Source organism: Nelumbo nucifera, chromosome 4 (assembly GCF_055504915.1).
Source record: "Nelumbo nucifera cultivar China Antique chromosome 4, China Antique-T2T, whole genome shotgun sequence".
Classification (NCBI taxonomy): domain Eukaryota; kingdom Viridiplantae; phylum Streptophyta; class Magnoliopsida; order Proteales; family Nelumbonaceae; genus Nelumbo; species Nelumbo nucifera.
The window spans coordinates 41,866,467-41,891,337 of NC_142652.1; the positions used below are offsets into that span (position 1 = coordinate 41,866,467).

The 24,871-nt window shown below is 39.5% G+C and overlaps 1 protein-coding gene across 2 annotated transcripts in view; it reads left to right on the forward strand.

Annotated features, from left to right (window-relative positions):
• LOC104611037 (Protein kinase superfamily protein) overlaps positions 1-24,871 on the forward strand; it is an 81,819-nt gene that overhangs the window by 32,978 nt on the left and 23,970 nt on the right. For both annotated transcript variants that reach the window (XM_010277951.3, XM_010277952.3), the window contains exons 7-10: positions 4,578-4,644; positions 11,154-11,239; positions 11,576-11,626; positions 18,173-18,220. In XM_010277951.3, coding sequence (XP_010276253.1) covers positions 4,578-4,644; positions 11,154-11,239; positions 11,576-11,626; positions 18,173-18,220 — 252 coding nt within the window. The remainder of the gene's footprint in view (positions 1-4,577; positions 4,645-11,153; positions 11,240-11,575; positions 11,627-18,172; positions 18,221-24,871) is intronic.

The following is a 24,871-nucleotide window of genomic DNA, read 5'->3' on the forward strand; positions in this document are numbered from 1 at the left end:
AATTGTTTGCTTTGTTAGATTTGAAAAATGAACCCATTTCCTCCTTCTTGGTTCCTTCTGATTCTTCTTTTGGGTTTGGGTGGAATCTGGGGTTGAGAAGGGCAATAAGGGATACAGATTTGGGGTGTATGTCATCTTTGCTAACCATCCTTGAAAATGTTTTCTTAAACCCTAGTAAGGGAGACACCAGAATCTGGACCCCTTCTTCATCCGGCTCTTTCTCTTGTGCTTCGTTTTTTGAGACATTAGTCCAACCTACTACACCGCTTGGGTTGTCATTCCCGGTTAAAGAGATTTGGAGCAAACCCATTCCTTCTCGGGTTGGTAGTTTTTGTTGGGAAATTTTCCTGGAAACAGTTAACACAAATGACTTGCTTCAAAGAAAGAGGCCCAACTGCTGTTTACTTCCCAATAGGTGTATTCTTTGCAAAGCTGATGGGGAAATGGGTTATCATATTATGGTTACTTGTCCAGTTACTAAGACTGTTTGGGAGTGGGTGTTTTCCCTTTTTGGGTGTACTTGGAATCCCCCCGGAAGTGTGCAATGCTTGTTCTCTCCTTTTTCTTTAGTTGGTCTAAGAAAAGGGGGAAGATTATGTGGAGAAGCATTAGGGCTGCAGTGTGTTGGTCAATATGGGAAGAAAGAAATTCACGAATTTTTTCAGATAAGGAAAGAACCACAGAAAACCTAACAGATTTGATACTTTCAAGGGTTGCTCCTTGGCTGGAATCAATGGAGATATTCTCTGAATTCTCTATGGCAGACATGCTGAGAAAGTGGAAAGAGGTTGCTACTGCTGTTATGCATAAAAGGAACTGTAGTCCCACATGGACCCCCTCCCACCGGATTCATAAAACTGAATTTTGATGGATGTAGTTTAAGGAATCCAAGGCCCTCTAGGATAGGGGGTGTTTTAAGCAATGAGGAGGGGTATATTACTGCCATGTTCTCTGGGCCAATTGGAGAGGGTGACTCTCTTGCCGAAATTCTAGCAGTTCTTGAAGGAATCCAAAGAGCAAGAGAATTAAGCATTAGATGCTTAGTGATTGAGGGGGACTCAAAGGTGGTGATTAGGTGGCTGAAAGGAGATATCAGTGGCTTGTGGAGCTACAGCAATGAGAAGAAAAAATTTAATTGGCTGTGTAAGGACTTAGAGGTGCAATACAGATGGGTGAAGAGAAGTGCTAACTCAATGGGTGATGGGTTAGCTAAGCAAGGGGTGGCTAAGGATTCTTTGTTTTGGGCACATTTTTAGTATTTTGTTGCCATTTTGATGTTGGGGAGTTAAGATAGTTTACCTCCCCATTTTCTGTAATTAATTTACACAAGTATTATTCATTAATAAAAATTTCTGTTATCGATCAAAAAAAAAAAGAATATGTGACATACAACACAGTAGAGAACAAACTATGGATTGAGGGAAAACCATGGCATTCAAGTAGTCTAGAAACTCTAGTAGAACTATGTACGGTAGGAACATCAGTAGATGGAGAAGTGGTGGTAATAGGAGAGGATGACATACTTACAAGAATAGGAGAAAATGAAGAACCATGTTCTAGAAGAGACAGAGAGGTTGGGAGTGTAGGAATTGGAGCAGCTATCCACTTTTGGAAATATGTTTGGTGCAACAACTGAAGATGAGATAGTGCTTCTGAAGTACTTGCATTGCATGCTCAAAGTAGTGTAAAATGGACACTGATGGAGCAGGAAATTTGATAATATGTTGAAAGAAAGATTACATTTTGAGAGTTTCTAATCTGACAAAATTTAGGGTCATAGCAAATAAACCCCTTATGATCAGGACTTTATCCCAGAAAAGCACAAAAATAGACTGAGTAGATAACTTAGTATCCAAACACACGAAGCATAGAGAAGTAGTATCCGCATAAGGAAGGTGTACAAAGCTAACGTATCCAAACACACGAAGCACACAGAAGTCAGGAAGTGTTTTAAAAAGGGACTGATTTGGGGACAAGTTACCAAGAACTAATGATGGAAGAAGGCTGCCTCCACCCAGAACGTGGGGGGAGCATGGGAATCTGGAAGAAGGGTTCTCACAACACTCAAGATGTGGCCATTCTTGTGCTTGGCAACTCCATTTTGATGAGTGCTAGGATGGGATCTTTGGGTCTGTTTTCCATGATGCTACAAATAGGTAAGAAACTCTCCATCCATGTACTCTCCCCTTGAATCCGAATGTAAAGTACAAATTGTAGCATTGAACTATGTGGTAACCTTGGCTTGAAAAATTTTAAACACAGTGAAGGCATATGACTTTTTGTGGAGAAAATATATCCAAGTGTACCGAGTATGATCATCAATGAAAGTAATAAAATATCTAAATCCCATTCTGGATATCACAGGAGATAACCAAACATCATTATGTAATAACTGAAAAGGTGTTGTAGCATGAGAAGTAAAGATAGGAAATGGTAAAACATGGATTTTACTTAAGCAACCTTGCATACAAGTTTTATCAACATTCTTAGGAGCACAAGTAGATAAAGGCAAACAACCAAATGCTATAAGAGAATCAAGTTTTCGTGTAAAAGGATAGCCTAAATGATGTTGCCAAATATTCCAGTCATTATTACAAGACAAATAAGTAGTAGAAAGTAAACAAGAAAAACTAATAGTGGAAGAGGGTGAATTCTTTCAAATTCTAAAGCAAATAACCGTTCTAGTCTATGCCCCTTCCCCTTCACCTCCCAGTGCACTGGTCCTATATCAAACAACCATGTTGTGAGAAAGTGACAATATGACATGTTTAATAAGTTGACCGATAGATATTAAGTTAGCTGTAAGCTGATGAGCAAATGAAGTTAAGGGCAATTTGAAAGGGGTAGGTTGAGAGATAGACAATGATAGATCATTACAACCCACAATGTTATGTTTCTTACCATTTGCAGTAACAGTATGTCTACTAGAGGGAAGATGAAAAGAAGGTTGATCACAAGTAACCCCCGTCATGTGATTGGAGGCATTGGAATCTATGATCCAGAGATGACTAGGGGAAGCACAATAGTGGGTACACTCACTAGACAAGTCAAAAGAAGAGAAAGCCGAGGAGATTGCCAAGGACACCAGTTGCTGAATTTTCTCTTCAGTCATTACAACACTGGCTGTGCCACTCTCGGTCTGTGCACTAGAGAATGAAGCATCATCTGATCCACACCCTAATGTGTAGTTCCTTGTTATCTGTTCTCAAAAGAAGGAAAAAAGAACCATTCTCAAACATAAGTAATAAATGGATAGGAGATTATTAAATGGTAGCTAGTCTCCCTGCTAGCTTTATAAAGAATGCACACATTTGGGGATAAACACTACTTAGACCTTCTCTTTTGAAGAATATCATAGGTACTAATTTTCTTATGAAAAATTCTCCCAACAAACTTGGCCTGTGAAGAGGAGGGGGAGGGCAAAAGAACATGAAAAAAAAAAGGAGTCTGAATCCGCTGACAACACATTGCTGGCCTTGCTCATCCATCCGCGCATCAGGAGTATTGGTGATGTAAAGTACAGCTGATATTCCCGATGTGCGGCTGGGTGAATGTGGCCAGCAATGTGTTGTGGTCAGCAGATCCAAACTTTGAAAAAAGAGGGACAATAGAAGAGGCCTGAAGGATGGGAAGTTCAAAACCACCATCAGGCTTAAGAGGATCAAGGAAGACCCCCTATAAAACTTACAACAAGAAAATAGCATTAGGTTATTCAATTCTTTTAAAGCTCAAGTCTCAATCAAAACAACTAGAAAAGGAGGAAGGAAAAACAATTTAGGAGCAGGCTCCCTTTTAAAAGAATAAAGGGAAGACAAATTGAAATCAATCTTTAACAGAGGAGTCCCTCAGCGTCTCTCAAAAAATAATTTTATTTCGAGAGTTTACCTGCTATCATTTTATTATACATTTTTCCTTTTTTTTTTTGGTACATCACTCAAATCTAAAGACCCTTTTTATTGATAACAGGAAACTTTAGTAATTGTAAACAGTAAAGATCTACAAGCATTGCATACACTTCTGAGAGTATAGCCCCTACTATCTCTCGCCATAAAGCGGTTACTCCTTTTATGGGTAATGCATCTGCCGAGACTGTTTGCTGACCTTTGTACCCATTGAATTTTTACTTGTAAGTTCCTAGCCAGCCATCCTAAGCCTTTAAAGATCATTCCTATCGGACCACAATGCTCTCTCATGATTAAGCAGCCATCACCACCTTTGAGTCATCTTCAATGATTACCCAAGTTCATTTCATTAGCTTTCTACAGTCTCTGAAAAACTGCCATAAGCTCAGCTCTTGTTGAATGTCCCACTCCAATTGGGCCCAGGAATATTGTAATCACATGACTGTCACATCTCTTAATACTCCTCCCACCCCTTGATGACCCTGGATTCTCAAAGCTGCTGCCACTAAAGTAGAACTTTTACAAATCCCTTTTCTAGTGGTGTCCATGCATATCAAAATTTTCTTTGATTTAGAACAAAATCTAGAGACTTATTTTATTGACAAGTCTAAATAGATCCACAATTTGTAATGAATTTCATGTGTTTTAAGTGTTTCCATTTATTTTCTTCCACAGGCTTTTCCTGAATACAGATTTGGGTGGATAGTATCAAAATTTGAGAAGACAATTTCTCTGGAGCTTGGTAAGTAGTAGAGCATAGTGTGTTTCTGTGTAGAGGTCATCTTTTCTTACTAGTCCTATGCATATGAAGTCTCACTGTAGCAAAAAGACTCTTTTCTGTTGAAAGCTGAAACAGAGAAATACCTGAAATTCTTGCATTGTTTATGGCCTTATTCAATTATCCTTTTGTGCATTACATCCATTTAATTTGGGTGCTATTCAAATGCTTGGAGATCTTTTTCATTTATGTTTCTGTTGGTTTTGTACTTTTGTAAATATAACATAGTACTACTGGGTCTGTATCTTGGTATTTTTGTAGTATGGACTTGTGAGATTTTAGATTACATGAAATAATTTTTATGTCTTTTCTGATGATAAAAGATTGAAAGGGAAAATAATGGTATAGAATGGGTATTTGGGCTTACTGGCTCAGCAATGAGAGTCAACAGTGGTAGCAGAATAAAAGCTACTTACCAAGTTACCAAACCAAAACGGTATAAACTATCCACACCATACAAAAGAATTACCAAAAATGAGCAACTGTAACTGGATCCCAGCCACCCAACGTAATTGAAGAAGAGATGAAACACTTGACCTTGCTTTTAAGAAGAGAGAAAGGCACCTACACTATAACTGACCAACACGAGTACCTGGACCACTGGATAAGCCGGGAAGTTGTATGCAGGGATAAGAATAGGGGGTTTGGGTTTAGGGAATGCACAGAATAGGAGTGCGGGTTTGTTAGGGAAGTGGCTTTGGAGATTTCCTCAGGATAGGAATGTGGACAAAGTTGATAGTGAGTATCCATGAGCTCTTGGACAATGGATGGGGTGCTGGTGTAATGCCTAGGGCAAACTGAACATCATCTTGGAAGGCCATTAGTGTAATTTTACCTCTGTTCCTTCCTTTTATTAGATACAACCTTTGTAATGGCAACAATGTTAAATTTTGGGAACACAATTGGCTAGGAGCCTCACCTTTGAAGGATCAATATCCCTCTCTTTTTGCCTTATCAAACTTTAAAGATGATCCAGTTTCTAAGTTTCTTGTTCAATATCCCTCTTTTTGCCTTATCAATATCCCTCTCTTTCTCGTGTGCCTCGAAAACCTTGTTACAACCCTCCACTAGTGGTCTGCCTCCTTTTCCAGTGAAAGAGATTTGGTGCAAAGCTTTTCCACCAAGGTTTGCTGCCTTTTGTTGGGAAGTTGTTCATGGAAAGATTAACACCCTTGATCTACTTCAAAGAAAGCAGTCACATTTGTGTTTATCCCCTCATTGGTGTGTATTATATAAGGCTGATGGTGAGAGTTGCTATCAAGGTTAGGGATGATGTTGCTCCAAAGATTTTGGGGAAAGGAAAAGATGAAAGCAGGTTTCACCTTGTTCATGTCTCTAAAGTTTTCTCTCGACTGAAAGATGGTCTGGTTGGTATTGATCTTACTAACAAATTTAAGAAAGTCTATAAGAAGAGAGATTCAAAAGCTAAAGCTTTGAAGACAACGATTTCTGAGCTTCGGGGATTAAGGCCAAGATCTAGGAGTAGAGCTGCAGAGGACGTTGGCTTCTGAAGAAGGTTTGGAGCTGAGGTTAGAGATGGTGGATAAGGTAGAAAAGGGCGATCGAGATAGTGGGAAAAATTCACATGCATCTTCTTCAACCATTATAGGTGAGAAGGGGGAAAAGTGGAGATTAAATGTCTGGTTGACAGGGAAGTTTGGTGGGTAAGAGCTTATGTCTGTTTTTTTGGGGCGGAGAGGAGTTCGCTAGAAGGGCTTTTGATGTTTTTGAAAAAGAAAAGAGGGTAGAAAACTCAAGGAAGACCATTGATGGGGAAGGAGGAGAAGCATGTAATGAGGAAGGCGGAGAAGATGATTTAGTACCCTCTTGTTTTTTGAGCTCTTGTTTTAGTGTCCTCCGTATGTTGGGCGGGTGTTATCTTAACACCTGGAAGATGTTTGTATTTAGACTGCTTTTGTTTTTTAGTTCTAATAAAATTTTCTTTTTACTCTTCAAAAAAAAAAAGAGTTTCTATCACCTGTTTATCTCTTGTTCCTTTATTACTTCTATTTGGGATTGGTGCTTTTCTCTCTATGGGTGAGTAGAAGATCAAGACTGTAATCAGTCTTGAATCCTAATAGGTTTTAGGTTTACAAAACAGAAGAAAAGTGAGAGAAAAGAGAAGGAATAGAAGAGAAACAGGAGAATACAAGGGGTTGAAAGGAGGGACAGATTCTAACAGATCTGCCGCCGCCATTCTCTTATTATTTATAGGTTATGCTCAGTACATAATGGAAAGGACAGATCTGCCTTTAGTACTTACATGATAAATAAAGTAAATAAAAGCTGAAATAAATAACAACTGAATTAACAAACTGACCCAAACTGACACTACTATAACCGAAACAAATAACTACATGCTGTCCTACGAACACAGTGGGGACCACTGCTGTGGGGCCCACATCAGTGTTCTCTACACTCCCCCTCAAGTTGGGAGTAGATATCTATCATTCCCAATTTGGATAGGTCTGTCTCTAATTTCTTCCTTGGTACAGCCTTGGTGAGGATATTTGCAAGCTACATATTAGATGTGATATACGGAAGACACACTTCTTGTGATGTGACCCTCTCTCGCACAAAATGTCGATCAACTTCGATATGTTTAGTTCTGTCATGCTGCACTGGGTTGTGGGTTATATTAATAGCTGCCTGATTATCACAATACAACATTAAGGGCTTTTCATAGTCAATACCCAACTCTTCAAGTAGTGACCTCAGCCATAAGATTTCAGCCACTCCGTTAGCCAATGACCTGTATTCCGCTTCAGCACTGGAGCGGGAAACAACACTCTGCTTCTTACTCTTCCAAGAGACAAGGTTACCTCCCACAAGGGCACAATATCCAGAGGTAGACCTTCTGTCATCAACACTCCCAGCCCAATCGGCATTTGTATAGACCTCCACCCTCATGTGATTATTGTTCTTGAGCAGTATACCTCTACCCGAGCATCTCTTCAAGTATGCTAATATTCTCTCTGCCGCAAGAAGATGAGAAGTTCTAGGGGAGTGCATGTACTGGCTAACAACACTAACTGCATAACTGATATCTGGCCGAGTGAGGTAGAGATATAGGAGCTTTCCAACCAACCGTTGGAACATAACTTTGTCTTCAAGAGGCTCCTCACCCTCTGCACTAATCTTGTGATTTTGTTCAATGGGTGTATCAGCAGGCTTAACACCCAACTTTCCAGTTTCCGCCAACAGATCTAGAACATATTTTCTCTGAGAGATAAAAATACCCTGCTTGGATCTAGCAACCTCAATACCCAAAAAGTACCGTAGTGCACCAAGATCTTTCACCTCAAACTCTTGATGAAGGAGCTGTTTGAGGGACTCGATCTCATGGCTGCCATTTTCTGTCACCACAATATCATCAACATATACTGCAAGTAGTGTCAGAGAGGACTCCACCCTCTTGATGAATAGCGTATGATCTGACTGGGCCTGTACATAACCAAACTTTCCAAGGGCTAATCTGAACCTATCAAACCAGACTCTAGGTGACTGCTTCAAACCATACAATGCCTTGTTCAGTCGGCAAACTTTCTTACCTGTCTCTGTATCATAGAATCCAGGAGGCAACTGCATGTAGACCTCTTCCTGTAAGTCTCCATTCAGAAAGGCATTTTTAACATCCATCTGGAACAAGGGCCAATAATGATTTGCTGCAACGGATAACAGAACTCGGATGGTGGTCATCTTGGCTACTGGGGCAAAGGTCTCCAAGTAGTCTATACCATAAGTCTGAGTGAACCCCTTTGGTGTATGTTGGTCATCTTTGGCTGTTTTTGCTCACAAGTAATTTCGGCTGATATGTGGCTGCATAGAATTACACAGCCATGCCATAACCAAATAGTTCTCTTGAACCCATTTGGTGTATGTTGGGTCCTCCTTGGAAGGTTCTTTCACATCTCCCAAGAGGTAACCCAATTTTCCCCTTCCTCCAATAGCCATCATGGCTGATTGAGCCCACTCCAAGTAATTTGACCCATCAAATCTCATAGTTGTAATCTGAAACCCGGTTTTAGATACACTACCATAACTGTTGTTTCCAAAACTACTTTCTCCCTGACCCTTAAACTCCATCTTTGATCAAGAATCAGTGGCTACAAACTGTTAGAGCCACTATACCAGAAAACAGAGTGAAATCAAGGTCTGAAATCTGATCTGAAACCAACACAAATCTGATCTGATCTGATCTGAAATCTGATTTGAAACCAACCCAAATCTGATCTGAAATCAATCACCTATCACAGTATATGCAAGAAATCAACTCAAATCTGATCTGAAATCAATCGGCATGCACAGTACCAGGCAGCCTGTCAAGGTTTTATCCTCTAGAAGAGCAATCTGATATGCTATTTTCTGAAATCACTACTGTGGGGCCCACTGCTGTGAGAGCAGAATTAGGGTTTCAACTGTAGGTCTGAAATAAGTGCTCAGCTGCACTCTCCAAGCAGTCCGCACAAGCGGGACTTGTCGTAGGGTCAATATGAAACCCTAAAACTGATCACCTCTGAGAGGGGGGGTGTTCGGCCTCTCCTTCTAGATAGGTCCAACCTATCTCGACTCATTGCAGTCTCTGAAACTAAATAAAAAAAGACTTACTTATGGATTTCGGTTTACTGCCTTCCAGGGTTACCTGAACCCTAACCTTCGCTGCTTCTTCCTGATTACCAACTCTCTGCAAGCCGCGGCAAGTCCTCAACTGCTGCGAACCTCTCCTGGTAATCTCCAAGATTCAGCCGCCGAATACTTCTTCATAAGCTTCCAGCCCTAGCTAGTCCTCATGTGGTCGGCTGGACTAGACACACATGAGAAGCCCTAGATAGGCTCTGATACCAAGTAGAAGATCAAGACTGTAATCAGTCTTGAATCCTAATAGGTTTTAGGTTTACAAAACAGAAGAAAAGTGAGAGAAAAGAGAAGGAATAGAAGAGAAACAGGAGAACACAAGGGGTTGAAAGGAGGGACAGATTCTAACAGATCTGCCGCTGCCACTCTCTTATTATTTATAGGTTATGTTGAGTACATAATGGAAAGGACAGATCTGCCCTTAGTACTTACATGATAAATAAAGTAAATAAAAACTGAAATAAATAACAACTGAATTAACAAACTGACCCAAACTGACACTACTATAACTGAAACAAATAACTACACATGCTGTCCTACGAACACAGTGGGGACCACTGCTGTGGGGCCCACATCAGTGTTCTCTACAGGGTGCAGGTGGAATCCCCCGGTAGATGTTCAAATCCTATTTGATACAAATACCTTTGACTGGTCAACAAAGAGAGGGAGGTTAATGTGGAGATGCAAAACAGTTGCTGTTATGAAGACAGTTTGGGAGGAAAGGAATGCAAGAATCTTCTCAGAAAAACAAAGACTTGAAGGTAATATCATTGAAACAATTAAGATTGAAGTGGTGCATTGGATGAAGTTAGAAGGAAGTGGTGGATTCTTCAGTTCATAAGCCTGTCATCAATCATCTTTGGTCACCACCGACTAGAGGTTTTGTTAAGCTTAATTTTGATGATATCAGTTTTGGTAATTCTGGACCATCAGGTGTTGGAGGTTTATTTAGAGATGAGGAGGGTAAAATCATTGCTATGTTCTCTGGGTCAGTTGGGGTGCGAGACTCCCTGAGAGCAGAAGTGTTAGCAGTAGTGGAAGGCATTCAAAGGGCAAAGCTAATGAACATTTGCATGCACAGTTTTTGTCTGTATTTAATGTGTTTTACAGTTTCTTCCTACATTAATTAATAAAATGCTTGAGTTATTGATAAAAAAACAATATAGAAGACTGTGAAGCATTAAGGAATATGTGGAGTTGTATTTTAGTGACGTATATTTGTTGTACCTTTAGATGTGAAAATACTAGGAAATTCTTCATCTGTTTTTAAGAAAGGTTAGGAAATTTTCAATCATTTTAAACCGTAGTAGAGTAGGGGCAGGGGGAGATGATGGTGGTTCCATGCAAAAAAAATAAAATAAAATAGTGAACAACCTCTAAGAAATGTACTGGAGAGGTTGGTTTGACCACTGAATGCAGGAATTAGATCAGGAATGACATGACTATCTAGGAAGTGAGCCTATTTGGTGTTATGAGCATTTAAACAAGAAAAGGGTTGGATAATAGGGGCTTTCTATTCACCTTTTGTTCTATCTTTTGTGTATGGATTGTATGGATATGGGAAGGGAAATTTTAACCATGATGTTTCTTAGCCTTAAATGACTTTTGGACACGTGGGTATTGTCATAGAGGGCCATGATGCCATTATTCTTGGCTTCTTAATAGTCTTTTTTTTTTTTTAATTTTTCCCATTGACAATTGGAATTTTTATATACCATTTTTGCCCTTTCTAGATTTTATAATTGTTCCTATATAAGAATTTGCAAATTTACTTCTGCAAAAATTGGTTCATTAAGTCATTGAACTGAACAACAATGTGATTGATGATTCCCCTGCAGATTTTGTCCAAGAGGGAAAGAATTCAGAGAAAACAGCCGAAAACTTCAAATCAAACAATACAGTCAGGGTTCCTCGTGTGTTTTGGGTAATGATCCTTGGCAAGGTCTTACACATAATTTGATTTTTAGTTGATCCAAGGGGCCATTGCTTGGTGTAAGGGTAAAATCTTGGGCAGACAAGCATGGGGGTGCAGGTTCTAATCTGAGAATTGTCACTTTCTGCAAGAAATGCCAAAGGTTAGGCCCGAATCCAGTCCACCCTTCCCAAAACCCCTGATAGCTAGGACCAACATTGGGTGCTGGCTTTTTTTTGTGCATTATTTATTTGACTACAAGTTGATAGTTTATCTTTTTTGTGTATATTGAGGCTTGTTTTATAAATCATGGGTTATAGCATGCTGATCATGAAATTATGTGCCTAGGATTTGACAACAACCCAGGTTTTGACAATGCAATTTTGCCATGGATACAAGGTATGATTCATCGAACTTGCTCGGCATGATTGCTGGACTTGACTTTCATACTAGCTTTTTGTGGCACTTTTCTACTCAAATTGATTAATAACACTTTATATGGAAAAGTAAAGTTATTTTCCTACTAGTTAAAATAACATAAAAAGAATAGGTCTTATCCAGTGTTGTGGATATAAGGGATATAAACCGGTTTAAACTAATAAATCTAATTTTGTTTAAGCGTGAAATGTCTAAGAAATCACAATTTACAATATCAAGACAGTAAAACTGATGTAAAGATGGAAAATAAATCTAGAAGGTGCGAAATGAAATAAAACAGTGCGGAACTTTTCCAGAATGTGTGAAAGGATGCAACTGTAGCTATCATGAGAATCTGTGATTAAGGAAGAAAGAAAGCTAATCGATTTGAGATTGAGGTATGTTACAGCAATGCTGTTCTTGAATCTGATTTCACCCCCTTTTGGATTATATTCACAGTGCTCACATTAATGGCATCAAGACTCCAGGATACAACAACCAGGCTCTAAAAGTTGCACCTTTTGTCAAGAAAAAAGTGAATCTCCAATAGTCTTACCTCGGAGTGTAAAATGAAGCAAGCATGATGCAGTTTGAGTTGGGTCTTTTCTCATTTACTAGAGAGGATGATAAGAAATGACGAATAAGTAACACTGCACAAGGGTCACTCCGGAATAGGAGTAATTAGGGATGGGGATGGGATCATTTGTGGCTTGTTTTCGGGGCCTATTGGGCAGGGTGACTCTGTAAGAGGTGAGCTCTTGGCGGCTATTGTTGGGGTGCAAAAAGCCAAGGAAATGGGGATTAGAAGATTAATAGTAGGAGATTCTAAAATAGTCATTGGATGGCTGAAAAAAAGAGAAGGGGTATTATGGCAATTCAGAAATGAACTCAGGCGGTTCAAGCTGCTGTCAGGAAATATGCAAGTCCAGTTAAGATGGGTGGGGAGATCTGCTAATGGTTTGGCGGGTGGCTTAGCTAAACAAGGGGTGAGTAGACGTCATTTGTTTTGAGCTCAATGTTAGCTGGGTAGTGGGGCTCTCTGCTGTATTGGGTGTTCTCTAACAACTTTTTGTTGTACTATTCTCTTTTCAAGTTCTAATAAATCTCTTTAAGTTGCTGATAAAAAAAAAACACTGCATAAAGACAAGAACCTAACCTTCAATCAAACAAAACAACAACCAAATACCTACTCCATAAAATAGGAAACCTCAAAACAAACTCCTTTTCTCACCAATCATTATCAGCACTATTAACAACCTTTCCCATCCGTAACACTCTCCAAACACTTTCCAAGATCATAAATCCCTTTTCAACTCTCATACTACTAAGACCCCCTAAATTTGAAGACTAAATTCCAATTGATACCAATCATATCTTTATCCACTAACTCCATTACTTCATTGGCTTGATGTATACTCTTTTTAGTAATCTTCTTAGTTTTCTTTACCCTCTGACTGCATTAGTGATCTTTAGAAACTCACATTGTTTTTCATCCTCAAGTTTATCAATCAAAGAACCCTGAAACCCCCTTGTAATTCCATGGCCATGGTTTTCACCATGCCTCTCTCTAACACCACTTTGTTCTTTGTTTCCCAGCAGAACTTGAGCTGACTTCTTCAAAAAAAAAAAAAGAAAAAGAAAAAGAAAATAAAAGCTTCCAACACCCTCTCATGTTGCCCTTGCTCCTCCATACTCTGTCCTTCCAAACCTCCTCTAATCTCATTTCCTCCATTTATACCTTCCACTTATAACACCTTCCTATTGTTGCCTCTCCCCTTCCAATTCTTTCTCTAATTCTTCAAAATCCTTCTTTTTTCGATCAGAAATTCTACAAAATCCTTCTTTGCAAACCCTTTCCCACAAGAAAAAGAAAAAGAATAAACCGAACATTTTACTCATTTCAAACTCCTTATTCAACATTTGTTCCGCATTAATTATCTTCTCTATTGTATGAATTTCATCTATCACAAACTCTTCTAACTGGTCATTTCCATCTATTTCCTCATCCTTTGCAATCCCATTGTCTTCTAATGGTGTCGTCCTACATAACCTTTTCCTTATATAAACTTCTGTACATATCAGGTCCAGACTGCCCTTTTTATCCTCCAAAACATTGACTTCCCCCTTTTTAACAATTCCTCACCATCTTAAGTTTTCTCACTTTGGTCCTCATTCCTTCTACTATCTTCAAAACACTTCCCTACGAATTGACATTTGTTGAAGGCTTTTTTTATTTTTTTAAATCCAAATAATATTTATACAATTTGTAACCCAAATAAGTGGGTTGGCTAGTCTGCTAGCCAAATCATCAAAACTATAAAAAAGTGTCCCATATGGGAGTTCCCTTTCTTTAAGTGGGAGGGACAGGTGTCCTTCACCTAGGGGGAGGAGGTAGTTGCATAACTACTCCATTCCCTATTTAAGCTCCTTAAGGGGAAGCTAGAGGCTCCCCCCCTTCGGAGAACTTGTGTCTCAAGAGATTCTTAAGAACAACCAAGGTAAAGAGAGAAGAAAACTGACTTAGATACTTCTTCCACTAGAAAACAACAGGCAAAGACTTGGGACAGCAGAACAAAACTAACTCCTCTGGCACCAAAGACTATACCAAGAACAAAAGGCCAAACTGAAAACGAGAAAAAAAGGTACAAACAGAAGAGAAAAGCTAATCTTCTCCATCAAAAACCTCCTTTTGGTTGTCACCATCTTCATCTCATCTCCCTCTTCCAATTAACCCTTTTTGCAAACTCTCTTCCTTCTTCTTCCTCTGAAACTCTTCCAAAGTTTTTAAGGCGAGATCCTCACCTCCCCAGAAAAACAAACCCAAACTTTTACCAATTTCTACACTTTTTATAGCAACTGCCTTGAATGAGACAACACCGGTTTTGTCCACCTCTTTTTTGAGACTTTTATCAAGTTCTCTAATGACCTTATTGGAACTTTCTTTAGGGGCCCCAACAAGATGATCATTCCCCGGCTTCTTGCCCAGGTTAGAGGCAACCTGAGAGTTCTTAATATCCAGATCTTACTTTAAAATTTTAGAGGTCTTACTATTCCTTCTTCTGTACATCCTTTTGTAATTCTTTGTAGGCCAAACCCAATCAAATCAAGCTTTAGACAGGAAAAAAATTTGGTTACATGCACAGTATGAGAGAATCTTACTCCAGCGGCTCCTCGACACTTCTTAGATGTCATAGATTCAATCCCACTCAAATCTTTCTTAACCTCCCCTCTCCTACCCAAATCCACATCTAATTTCCCAATCACCACCTCTTCGAAGACAAGAAGATCATCATCGACGTCTTTGATCTGGGATGGTGAACAAAATAAAATTCCCCACCGACAATTTTGCTTCTTTCACCTCCAGCCACAACATTTCCTGCATGGGTAGCAACAATAGACCCACTAGAAGCTATTTCCTTTTCCATCAAACCAATCCCCGCTTCTTTGTGGATCTTCATGTCGGCTCTAACAACATCCAATCCAATTTAGGAAGGGGCCTTGGCACTTGCATTAGAGTTTTGTTTTGGAGGAGCATCTTCAAGAACTTCAACTAGCTCTTTGCTACCTTCGTTGTAACCATGGCTACAGGTCGCATTAGAAGTTCTTCCGACAACAGGTCTCTCAACATCATTTAGCTTCAGCGTCTTGTGCGATCTGATAAATCTTCAATCTTCGGATAAGTTCAAAATGTGACTATTCAGCCACCTACGTTTGATAGCGTGTTTGAAGAGATTCACACTCCTCTTAATAACCCCAACCTTGGGTGGGATGCGAGACCTACTCACACTAATTGATAAAGTCCTTGGAAGCGGGCCCCACTGGAATCTCCCTCCTCGATGCATGACACCCCTTGAAGATGTGGAGATGGAGACTTTCCATCTCCCCCAATAGCTAACACCGAGTGGGCCCTACTGCCCTCTTCCTTTATTGAGCTCACCCCCAAATCATCACTCCTTTTCTAGTCTCAGAAGTCCACTAGAGCCATTGAAACAACCCCAATAGAACCAAAATCTTTTTTTTTTTTTTTTTTTGTTGTACCCAAACTAGACTCGTCTTCAACCTTTGTCACTATCTATTCGACTTCTGCTTTCTCGAACTAGAGGGATCTTGAGGATCACCTCCTCCCTCCTTACTCGAGACAAGTAGATTAAGCCAACCGCCTAGGTAAATTCCTTCTATTACCACTCTTAAATCGAAAAGTTCTCTGTCAATGTGAAGCAAAAGGGATGTTGGAACCAGATGAACTTCCTCCACGTCAATTAAGATACATGCACTTACTAAGTTCTTTCAATCCAAAATTCTTGAGTCAACGAACCTAAAAATCGCACAAGCATCTCCAATCTCCCTGAAGGTAAGGTACTCCAGGCATGAAGAGGAATACCGAACATGTCAATCCAAATGAAGCTTGAAGCCGTCACATTTCTCAGCGCACTGACAAGAGGATTCCACCTCCCTAGTCTTAACTCCGGACTCCGAACTTGATCTTGTTTGTGCTCCAGAATATCTGAGGCTTCTTTTTCACTACTGAAGGAGAAAAGAAAGAGCCCTGTGCCAAGTCTTCTCACCTAGAAGTGTCTATTTGGCTTCCATTCAATCACTGCCCAGTTCCAAACTACTTCAACATCTGGTTCAGAGTTGATGAAATAACCAACCAAGCATTTGTTTAAGAGCTTTAGATGCTCGAAAGTTCCTTTAGTAGAGTTCGATACCACTAAACTCATAAATCCATCTTCAACTCAAGCCATGCTCTTTTTTTTCCTACAGGGGAAGTTTCACTAATACAGGTAGGAAAAAGGAAGGTCCTCTCTGTGAATACTTCCTATATATGTCTTCTGCTATGTGTCCTTATTTCTCTCTCTTTTATTTTTTCTTTTGAGAAAGGAAATAGAGGGAAATAAACCATCTACAACTAGGTGCTTCTACTTGGTTGATTATGGTCCCTCTTTCAAGACAAAGTTAGGGATTAAACCATCTATAGTCTAATTCTCAAGGGCTGATTATGGTTCCCTTCAAATGAAAATGAAGAACAGAGGGATAAAAACTGTCTACAATCAATTATTCATTTTGATTGACTATGGTTCCCTTCTTCTATACAATATCCAGAGGATTAAGGCTGTTTAGAGTCAAAATTTCACCTGATTGACTACAACTTATTGTGAAGAAAGGAGTGAGAAGGAAATCTTCTTTGTATTGAAAAGAAAAGAAAGAGAAATGTATTGTTGTAGAGTTTCTCAATTGTATATTTTTTCTCATTCTTGTACACTTGATGTAAAGGAAATGCAAATGAAAAATTCTTTTTCAAGAAGTACTCTATTGTTCTTTTCTTTTGTTCTATGCATTCATTTCTCTATGTCAGAATCAAAAGGTGTTCTCTACCTTCTTGTGGAGATGTAATTAAGGGGAACGATCCCTATGATTCCCTGAATGGGCCTTACTCAAAATAATAAAAATTCAATCACTTGATTGAGTGAATTATGTTGCATGAGAATTTATTAAAATTTTCACACCAGCAACATTTACTTCATTTGCTGCCAAGATATCACCATCCAACCTCTGCCTGCTGTCCTTTGCTTCCATTGTCCCCTTGATCTTCTAAAAAATGTCCCTCACTTTTGTCACCTATTTCTCTTCCATCTTTATTTATATTTTTCCTTCCACCTATAAGATGTTCTATTGTTGCCACCTCTGTACTACAACTTCTTGCAGTTATTCCTTCTTGTTGTGCATTTGAAAAATAGAATACCTCTCTACATCTACATCTCTCTAACCCTACATCCTTTTCCTCCTCAACAACCCTGACCATTGATGATTTCTATATATTTCCTTTGATGGCTGCGCTTGCTCTTCATTTTTCTTTCATCTTTTGGCTTTACTTTTCTCACTTTTTCAGCTCTATTTCTCCACACATCCTCCCTCTGTTCTTTATTTTCTCTGCGAATATGCTCTGTGATGCATACCTTTGGAAAAAGTAGATTGTAACCTTAAGTTGAGGAGTTCAGATTTGCACCCCACAAAGCACTGCCCCATATTCACTTCTCAGTGTGCGTTGGGAACATCTCCTGTACTTGTCAATGGGAGATGCCACCGATACACAGCTGGAATATACCATTTCCCAATCTGTTTATAACACACCACTCTGATGGAGCTTATTTTCTAGCTAGGTGTGTTGTGGCTAGATCTTATTTGTGTGTGTGTGTGTGTTTTCCTTCCGAGCTCTGATGGATTCATGTTCTACTTTTTTTCAGTCTTGTTTTTCTGTCCTTTTGGTTTGGGGACCTTTTTTGTAGCGGCTTCTTGGTTTGCAAACATATGTAATTTATGTTTGGAAAAGGATTTGCACAATCAGCAGTTATAAACAAATTACTATTCCAATTTTAATGTATGTATTCAAATCTGGTCACTCAAGGCCTGAGTCAACTGCTAAATCTATGTTGAATTTATGGTTGGTTTATGCATGGCACCTTTTTTTTTTTTTCTCTAGCTATAGAAAGGTACATTCTAAATTCTACTAACAAGTTCAGCTTTCAGGTTAATGACATGGAATCTCTCAATGAAATTGGTATAAATCCGAAAAAGGTTGGTTATTTGTATGCTTTAAATGACTATGCTTTTCTATAGAGCGTCAATTTTGTTTGTTCACTGCCTTTTGGTTTAATTCTGTTGTACATTTCACTCACACAAAGCAACATAGTTTCCATTTTATTTGCAGATTACTGGCTAAATTGGTTGGTGTGTAAATATATACCATAACTTTGTGGTACACTTAATAACGGGCATGGTGGTTAGAAATGGTCATGCCAGAGAATGAGAACAATATAGAGTCTATAAATGATTCAGCCAGATTGGATGAGGATTCAAGATATAAATAAGAAAATGGATCTGAGCATACTGATCTAATAAGAAGTTGAGGTGAGGAGGTTTGGAAATCTTTCTTCTGGGAGGAGAATTTTCTCAGAAAGCTTTCTTGGAGCTGGAAGAAAAAAATAAGAAAGGAAATAGCAGTTCAAATCTGAACTGATGGTGAATTTGTAGAGGTAAAGAAGGGGCATAAGAAGTGATTTGGTATTGGGATAAATTTGGTGAGGGCTTGTAGGCGGGATGTTTGTGGTTTTGAGGTTTGTTAGTTGACTGTGTTGAAATCAGGATGCAATGAACCAAATATGTGAGTGCTGAGTTTGGTAGAGATTTTGGTTTGTTAAGGCATTAGGAAGTTTTTTAACTTTACTGGTAGGGCAGTATGATTTTCAGGCTTCTGGTGAGGATATTGGGGTCATGTTAGTAAGGGGGGTAGAATGGATAGTATAGTTTGTCATATTGATGCCTTTATATTTACCATGAAAAAGACATCTAGTGGAATGCTGATTTGTGAACCAATGTTCTTTAACTCTTCTAGAGATAGAAATCACAATAGATCAAATATGGATTGATCTTAAAATGGGGTAGTGGAAGTGTCTACAAAACAGAGAATCCCAACACAGTTATGTCTCTGAAAGCTTATCCCTTCACTATAAATTGTGTAAAATGTAGCATACCTTTAATGCTAGAAGAACTTCTAGTGATATTGGAGTGAGATACCAATATATCAAGGGTGTGTAACGAACTTTGAGTTGGGATATCAAATACCGTTAAATTGGGATATCATTATAAAAGAAAAGATTTCATTAAAAAGAAAAATAGTACAAACTGTTAAGTTGTTAAGGCAACACCTTCAAATAAAACATACTCATAAAAAGCCAAATCAAAACAAACCATCAAAGTTACAGAATTGGAACTCCAAAGCTTCCCAAGGCCTATCCCCAAGATCCACTTTATTAACAACTTGTGCAAATTCTGGAAGAACCAAAACCCAATCTGAAACAGATTTGCCAACAACCACCACCAGGCTATCCAAACTCCAAGCCTTTCCTTCTGTGTATTCCAGCAAATCACAAAAGGGTTGCATCCCAAAATCAGCCCAGCTTACTGCCCCTGATCTTTGGCTAAGAGAAGAGAATCTCTGAAAGGAGTCCTTGGATGAAAGTTTCTTACACCGAACAATGCTGTGAGCAAATTCCACAGGAATCCAGTAATCTTGCAAAAGATAAACAAATGACTAACTGATTCCCTTTGTTCTTTGCACAAGTAACAGGTGCTAGCCATACTGAAGCCTCTACTCTTAAAATGGTCCACAGTCAAGATGCTATTCATAGTGTGATCAGACATGAAAACATGAAATAAATAAAGGAAAAAGGTGTAGAAAATTCACAGAACAAGTTGGAATAGAAGTTTACAGAGAGAGAGTAACATGGAGAGAGGGCTGAAACCCAGTCAAGATCAAATTAGTCAGTTCTCAACTGCCGCCTACCTTTTTATTTCTATTAATGAATTTGAAACAAGGTTCAAAATATTGATGCGTATCGTATCTGGAGCTTCCCGATATGCCCCTACAGAGGGTGTGTTGGGGTTTTAACCGGTTCAGGGGGTGGTCGGACATTAAACCGCCCCCTGAACCGGATTTGAAAAAAAAGTAAAAAAAAACTAAAAGAAAAACTATCGTTACTGCCTGATACGCCTGTACCGGCGTGTCAGGCGTATCGATATTTTGAACCTTGATCTGAAATTAGATTGTTACCCGTAAATAAGTGAACTAATAAATAATAGAGGGAACATAAAATAAAAAAGACTAAAATACCCCTACAATAGACACTATAATTTAACATTCCCCCTCAAGTTGGAGCATATATATCATAAAGCTCCAACTTATTACAAATATAATTCATCTGTGCATGACTTAGGCCTTTGGTATAAAGGTTGGATAGGTGATCTTCTAACTTATGATTTCACCACTAACAACTTTTACCTTACAAAGTGGCAATCCGCTTCAATGTGTTTAGTTCTTTCCTGAAGCACTGGGCTGGAAGAATCGTGTTGTCACAAAGCATCTGAATGGAAGCAAGCTTCGATGGGTCGGCTGGTTATGTGTTTAGGAAAAAGTTACAGAAGGTAAAGACTCAGATTAAAGAGTGGCATCTAACTCAGTCCAGGGAGTCCAGGAAAAGAAAAGAGGAATGCTGCCTAATTATTTCTGAAATTGACAGAGAGGAAGAGGAATCCACTATTGATGAGGAAAAGAGGAAGAAGAGGTGGCAGGCTAAACAAGACTTTGACAAGCTGGCATTCCAAGAGGAAGTCCATTGGAGACAATGCTCCAGGGTACAGTGGCTGAAGGAAGGTGATAAAAGCACCTCTTTTTTCCACAAGGTGGCAAGTGAAAGAAGGACTAACACAATAAAAAACTGCTTTTGAATGGTCACTTTGTGGATAAAAGTGAGGAGATAGAGAAGGTAGTTGTGGATTTCTAAAGAAGATTTACTCTGAACCTAAGCGGTGCAGGCCAAAATTAGATGGTTTGCAGTTTTCTCATCTATCAGTTGATCAGGTAGCAGAGTTGGAAAAGCCATTCTCTGACGAGGAAGTGTTAAACGTGTTGAAGATGGTGGGGGGGGGGGGGGGTGGACAAGGCCCCAGGGCCAGATGGTTTTACCATCTTATTTTTTTAAAAAATTCTGGGAGGTGTTAAGCGGATTTGACAAAAGTGTTGTGGGAGTTTCACTCTTCTGCTGCTTTAGAAAGAAGCCTCAATGCCACTTTTATCACGTTTATCCTTAAGAAAGGAGCCTCCGAGCTTAAAGATTATAGGCCGATTAGCTTACTGGGGAGCGTGTATAAAATGCTTGCAAAACTCTTGGCCTGAAGACTGAGATTGGTGCTGGGGTCCCTTATTTCCTCTTCTCATGGGGGCATTTATTCTTAACAAGCATATTCAGGATGAGGTGTTGATAGCCAATGAACTAATTTATTCTATAAAGAGGAGTGGAAAGAAGGGACTTGTGTGCAAAATTGATATAGAGAAAGCCTACGACCATGTTAATTGGGCTTTCCTAGATTTGTGCTGAAAAGGATGCACTTTGGTCAAACCTGGAGGAATTGGATGAAGGTTTGTGTCTCCATGCCTAGATACTCAATTCTGCTAAATGGGCCTGCAATAGGTAACTTTGAAAGTTGTAGAGGTCTCAGGCAAGGAGACCCCTTGCCCCCCCTCCTATTCCTTATTGTCATGGAAGGGCCGAGTAAGATGATTGATAGAGCTGTGGAAGGTGGCTGCCTAGAAAGTTTACAAATAGCCAACAATGGGGTAGAAATTCCCCTACTTCAGTTTGTGGATGATACATTATTTTTCTGCAGTGCTAAAGCAGATCAAGTAATCCCTTTGAGGTATATTCTTTGCTGGTTCGAAGTGGTGTCAAGGCTAAAGATCAATTTGGTGAAGAGTGAGATGTTGAAAACTTGCAGTCCTTGGAAGACTTGTTGGGGTGTAGGGTAGGTGCTCTTCCTTCTTTCTATTTGGGGGCCAAATGCACTTCTAGAAGTATTTGGTCTTCAGTGGTGGAGAAAATGACTGGTAAGCTAGCTTCATGGAAGGCAAGGTACTTGTCTAAAGGGGGTAAGCTAACTCTTATAAGGAGTGTGTTGTCCAGTATCCCTGTTTATTAAATGTCTTTGTTTCCAATCTCCTCAGAGATAGCTCTAAAGTTGGAGAGACTTATGAGAGACTTCCTTTGGGTGGGTTGGAAAGATTCTAAAAAGATCCACTTGGTCAATTGGGTCCAGATTTGCAAGCCTATCAAAGATGGTGGTTTGGGAATCAGAAAGCACAGAAATATGGTATTCACGCAAATGAGTGGGATGCAGCTGAGTCTACCTTCTCTTACAGGTGTATGAGCATGCCTCATGCAAAAGGCGTATGAGGCGTACACCTCTTACACTTGAGGTGTATGCCTCCGAGGTATCAATGCCTTTGGCATATGCCTCAAGGTGTTGTGGGGGTGCTTTGCCTGGAGGCCTGCCTCCAGGTGTATGCCTCCCACGCCTTTTAAAACACTGCCTTGGGACATAACTCACAAAGCATTCCTACCTCACACCAATCATCTCACCAAAATCTAATTCTCGCTCTATCCCTATCGAAAAGCTAGTTAACTCCTGAATTCCTGATTGAATATCATTATTCCTTTCAACACACTCCATGAGATGAATTCACCTCCCTCAACTCCCACTCAAATGTCACCACCCCATACTTCTCCACCACCACTCTCCTCCATAACTAATCTTCCTCCTTTCGTAACCCAAATCTCCACAGCCACTTCCCAAGCAATGCCCTATTGAAGGCCCTCAACCTCCTAAACCCCAAACCCCCTCCTTCCTTTGGCCTATAGACCTTTTCCTAAACCAAATGGAACTTCTTAACTCCCCTCCCCTCCACCCTTCCCGTAAAAAGTCTCTTTGGATTTTTTCCACTCTCTTAGCAACTTCTGTTGGCACCCTTAACACAAATAATATGATGGCAAGCTCAATAAGACAATAATGAGAGTCATCCCCCCCGCCCCACCCACCCCCAAGAAATATATTTTTCTTTCCAACCATCCAATCTTCTCTCTCAATTCACTCAATTCTGCACTTAAAATCCCATAAGAGAATGGAAGCTCCCAATTCTGCACTTAAAAGCCCCAATACACTCCGATAACACTTCCCACTTCACATCAGCCACTCCTATCAACACACTTGTAGAAAAAAGTTCACTTTCTAGGAAATTGTTGTAAAGATAATCTTCTAGAAAATAGTGTAAGAATCAAAGAGAAAAGTGAAAGTTTGTAGTGCCATAAAGTGAGTGGATCACAGCCCCTCTTCTTATTTATATTAGGGTGACCATAGCACAATGTAAAATGACAAAATTTCCCCTAACACTACTTAAACCCCATCTATTGAATTGTTTTGTTAAATCGGCCAAACCAAGCCCATGGTAACTGCTTTAGGCCATATAGAGAATTCTTAAGATGACAAACCTTCCCTTCGCTGCCCTTTACATGAAAACCCAGAGGTTGCACCCAAGGCTCAAAGTATCAATACATGCTAATATTCTGGAAGGGATGCATTGATAGTTTTAATGTTGCAGTTTTTATCTTTTAGTTTTTTTTTTTTCAAAATTTCAGAGAATGGCCATTTTTGTGTTACTTAACTATTAAAAAAGGCTTTCTTACAACACCCTTAAAATAGGTGTACCGATTAGCAAAAGATATGATATGATACACGTATGTCAAAACTTTGAACCTTAGTTGCATCATATACACTTCTTCCAAGTCCCCATTCAAGAAGGCATTTTTCACATCACATCGATGAAGATGCCATCTTAGGTTAGCTGCAGATGATAATAAAATCCATATGGAATTCATCTTTTCAATAGGAGCAAAGGTCACTATATAATCTACAGCTTGCGTTTGTGTGAAGCCTTTAGCTACAAGCCTCACCTTAGACCTTTCAATGGACCAATCAATTTTCTGCTTTAAAGAACTGCTTATACCCAACAGGCTCTTTCCTTGCAGGAAGATCAACCAGTTCCCATTTGTTGTTCTTGTGTAGGGCGTCGATCTCTTCAAGCATAGCTTTAGTCCTTTATGGAGATTCCAGGGCATCTGCAAGAGATTTAGGGATAGGAACACTAAACATAGCAAAAATGTAAGCATGATAAGAGGGAAGCAAAGAATCAAGAGAAGTTTAATGAGAAACTGGTGCCTAGTGGTACATGGGCAATAGGAACATCAAGGTCATCAGTAACAAAAGGTAAAGACAAAACAATGATTCCTGATTGAAAAGAAGATGGACTAGAAAGTGGATTTGCCTTCTAAGAGTCCATTGGCACCAGTTGCTTATTCTAGTTGCTCTACACCTTGAGATGCATGCTGAACCTGCTAGCAATAACAAGAATGAGAGAAAACACAAAGAGGATAGAGGACTTGCTGAGGATGAGAGAGACTGAGACCTAGAAACAAAAGGAGAAACAGGTGTGAAAACTGAATGAGATACAGGAAAATAGAACCTGTCTATCATCACCACAAGTCTCCCCCTAAGGGGAGGTAGGAAAATGGGACTCAAATTCAATGGAGGTAACATTCAACAAGGCATAAGACTTAGATGACACAAGGTGTAATAGTTGATTAAGTATGCTGCTATAGGAATTGCATCGCCCCAAAACCTCTTTGCCATATGCATCTGCAGCAGTAGACATGGAGCCACTTTGAACAAGTGTCTATTCTTCTGTTTTGCTACACCATTTTGTTGAGATGTCTGAGGGCAAGAACTGTGATGTAACACTGCATTATTAGCAAAGAATTTGATCAGAAACTGAGTATACAC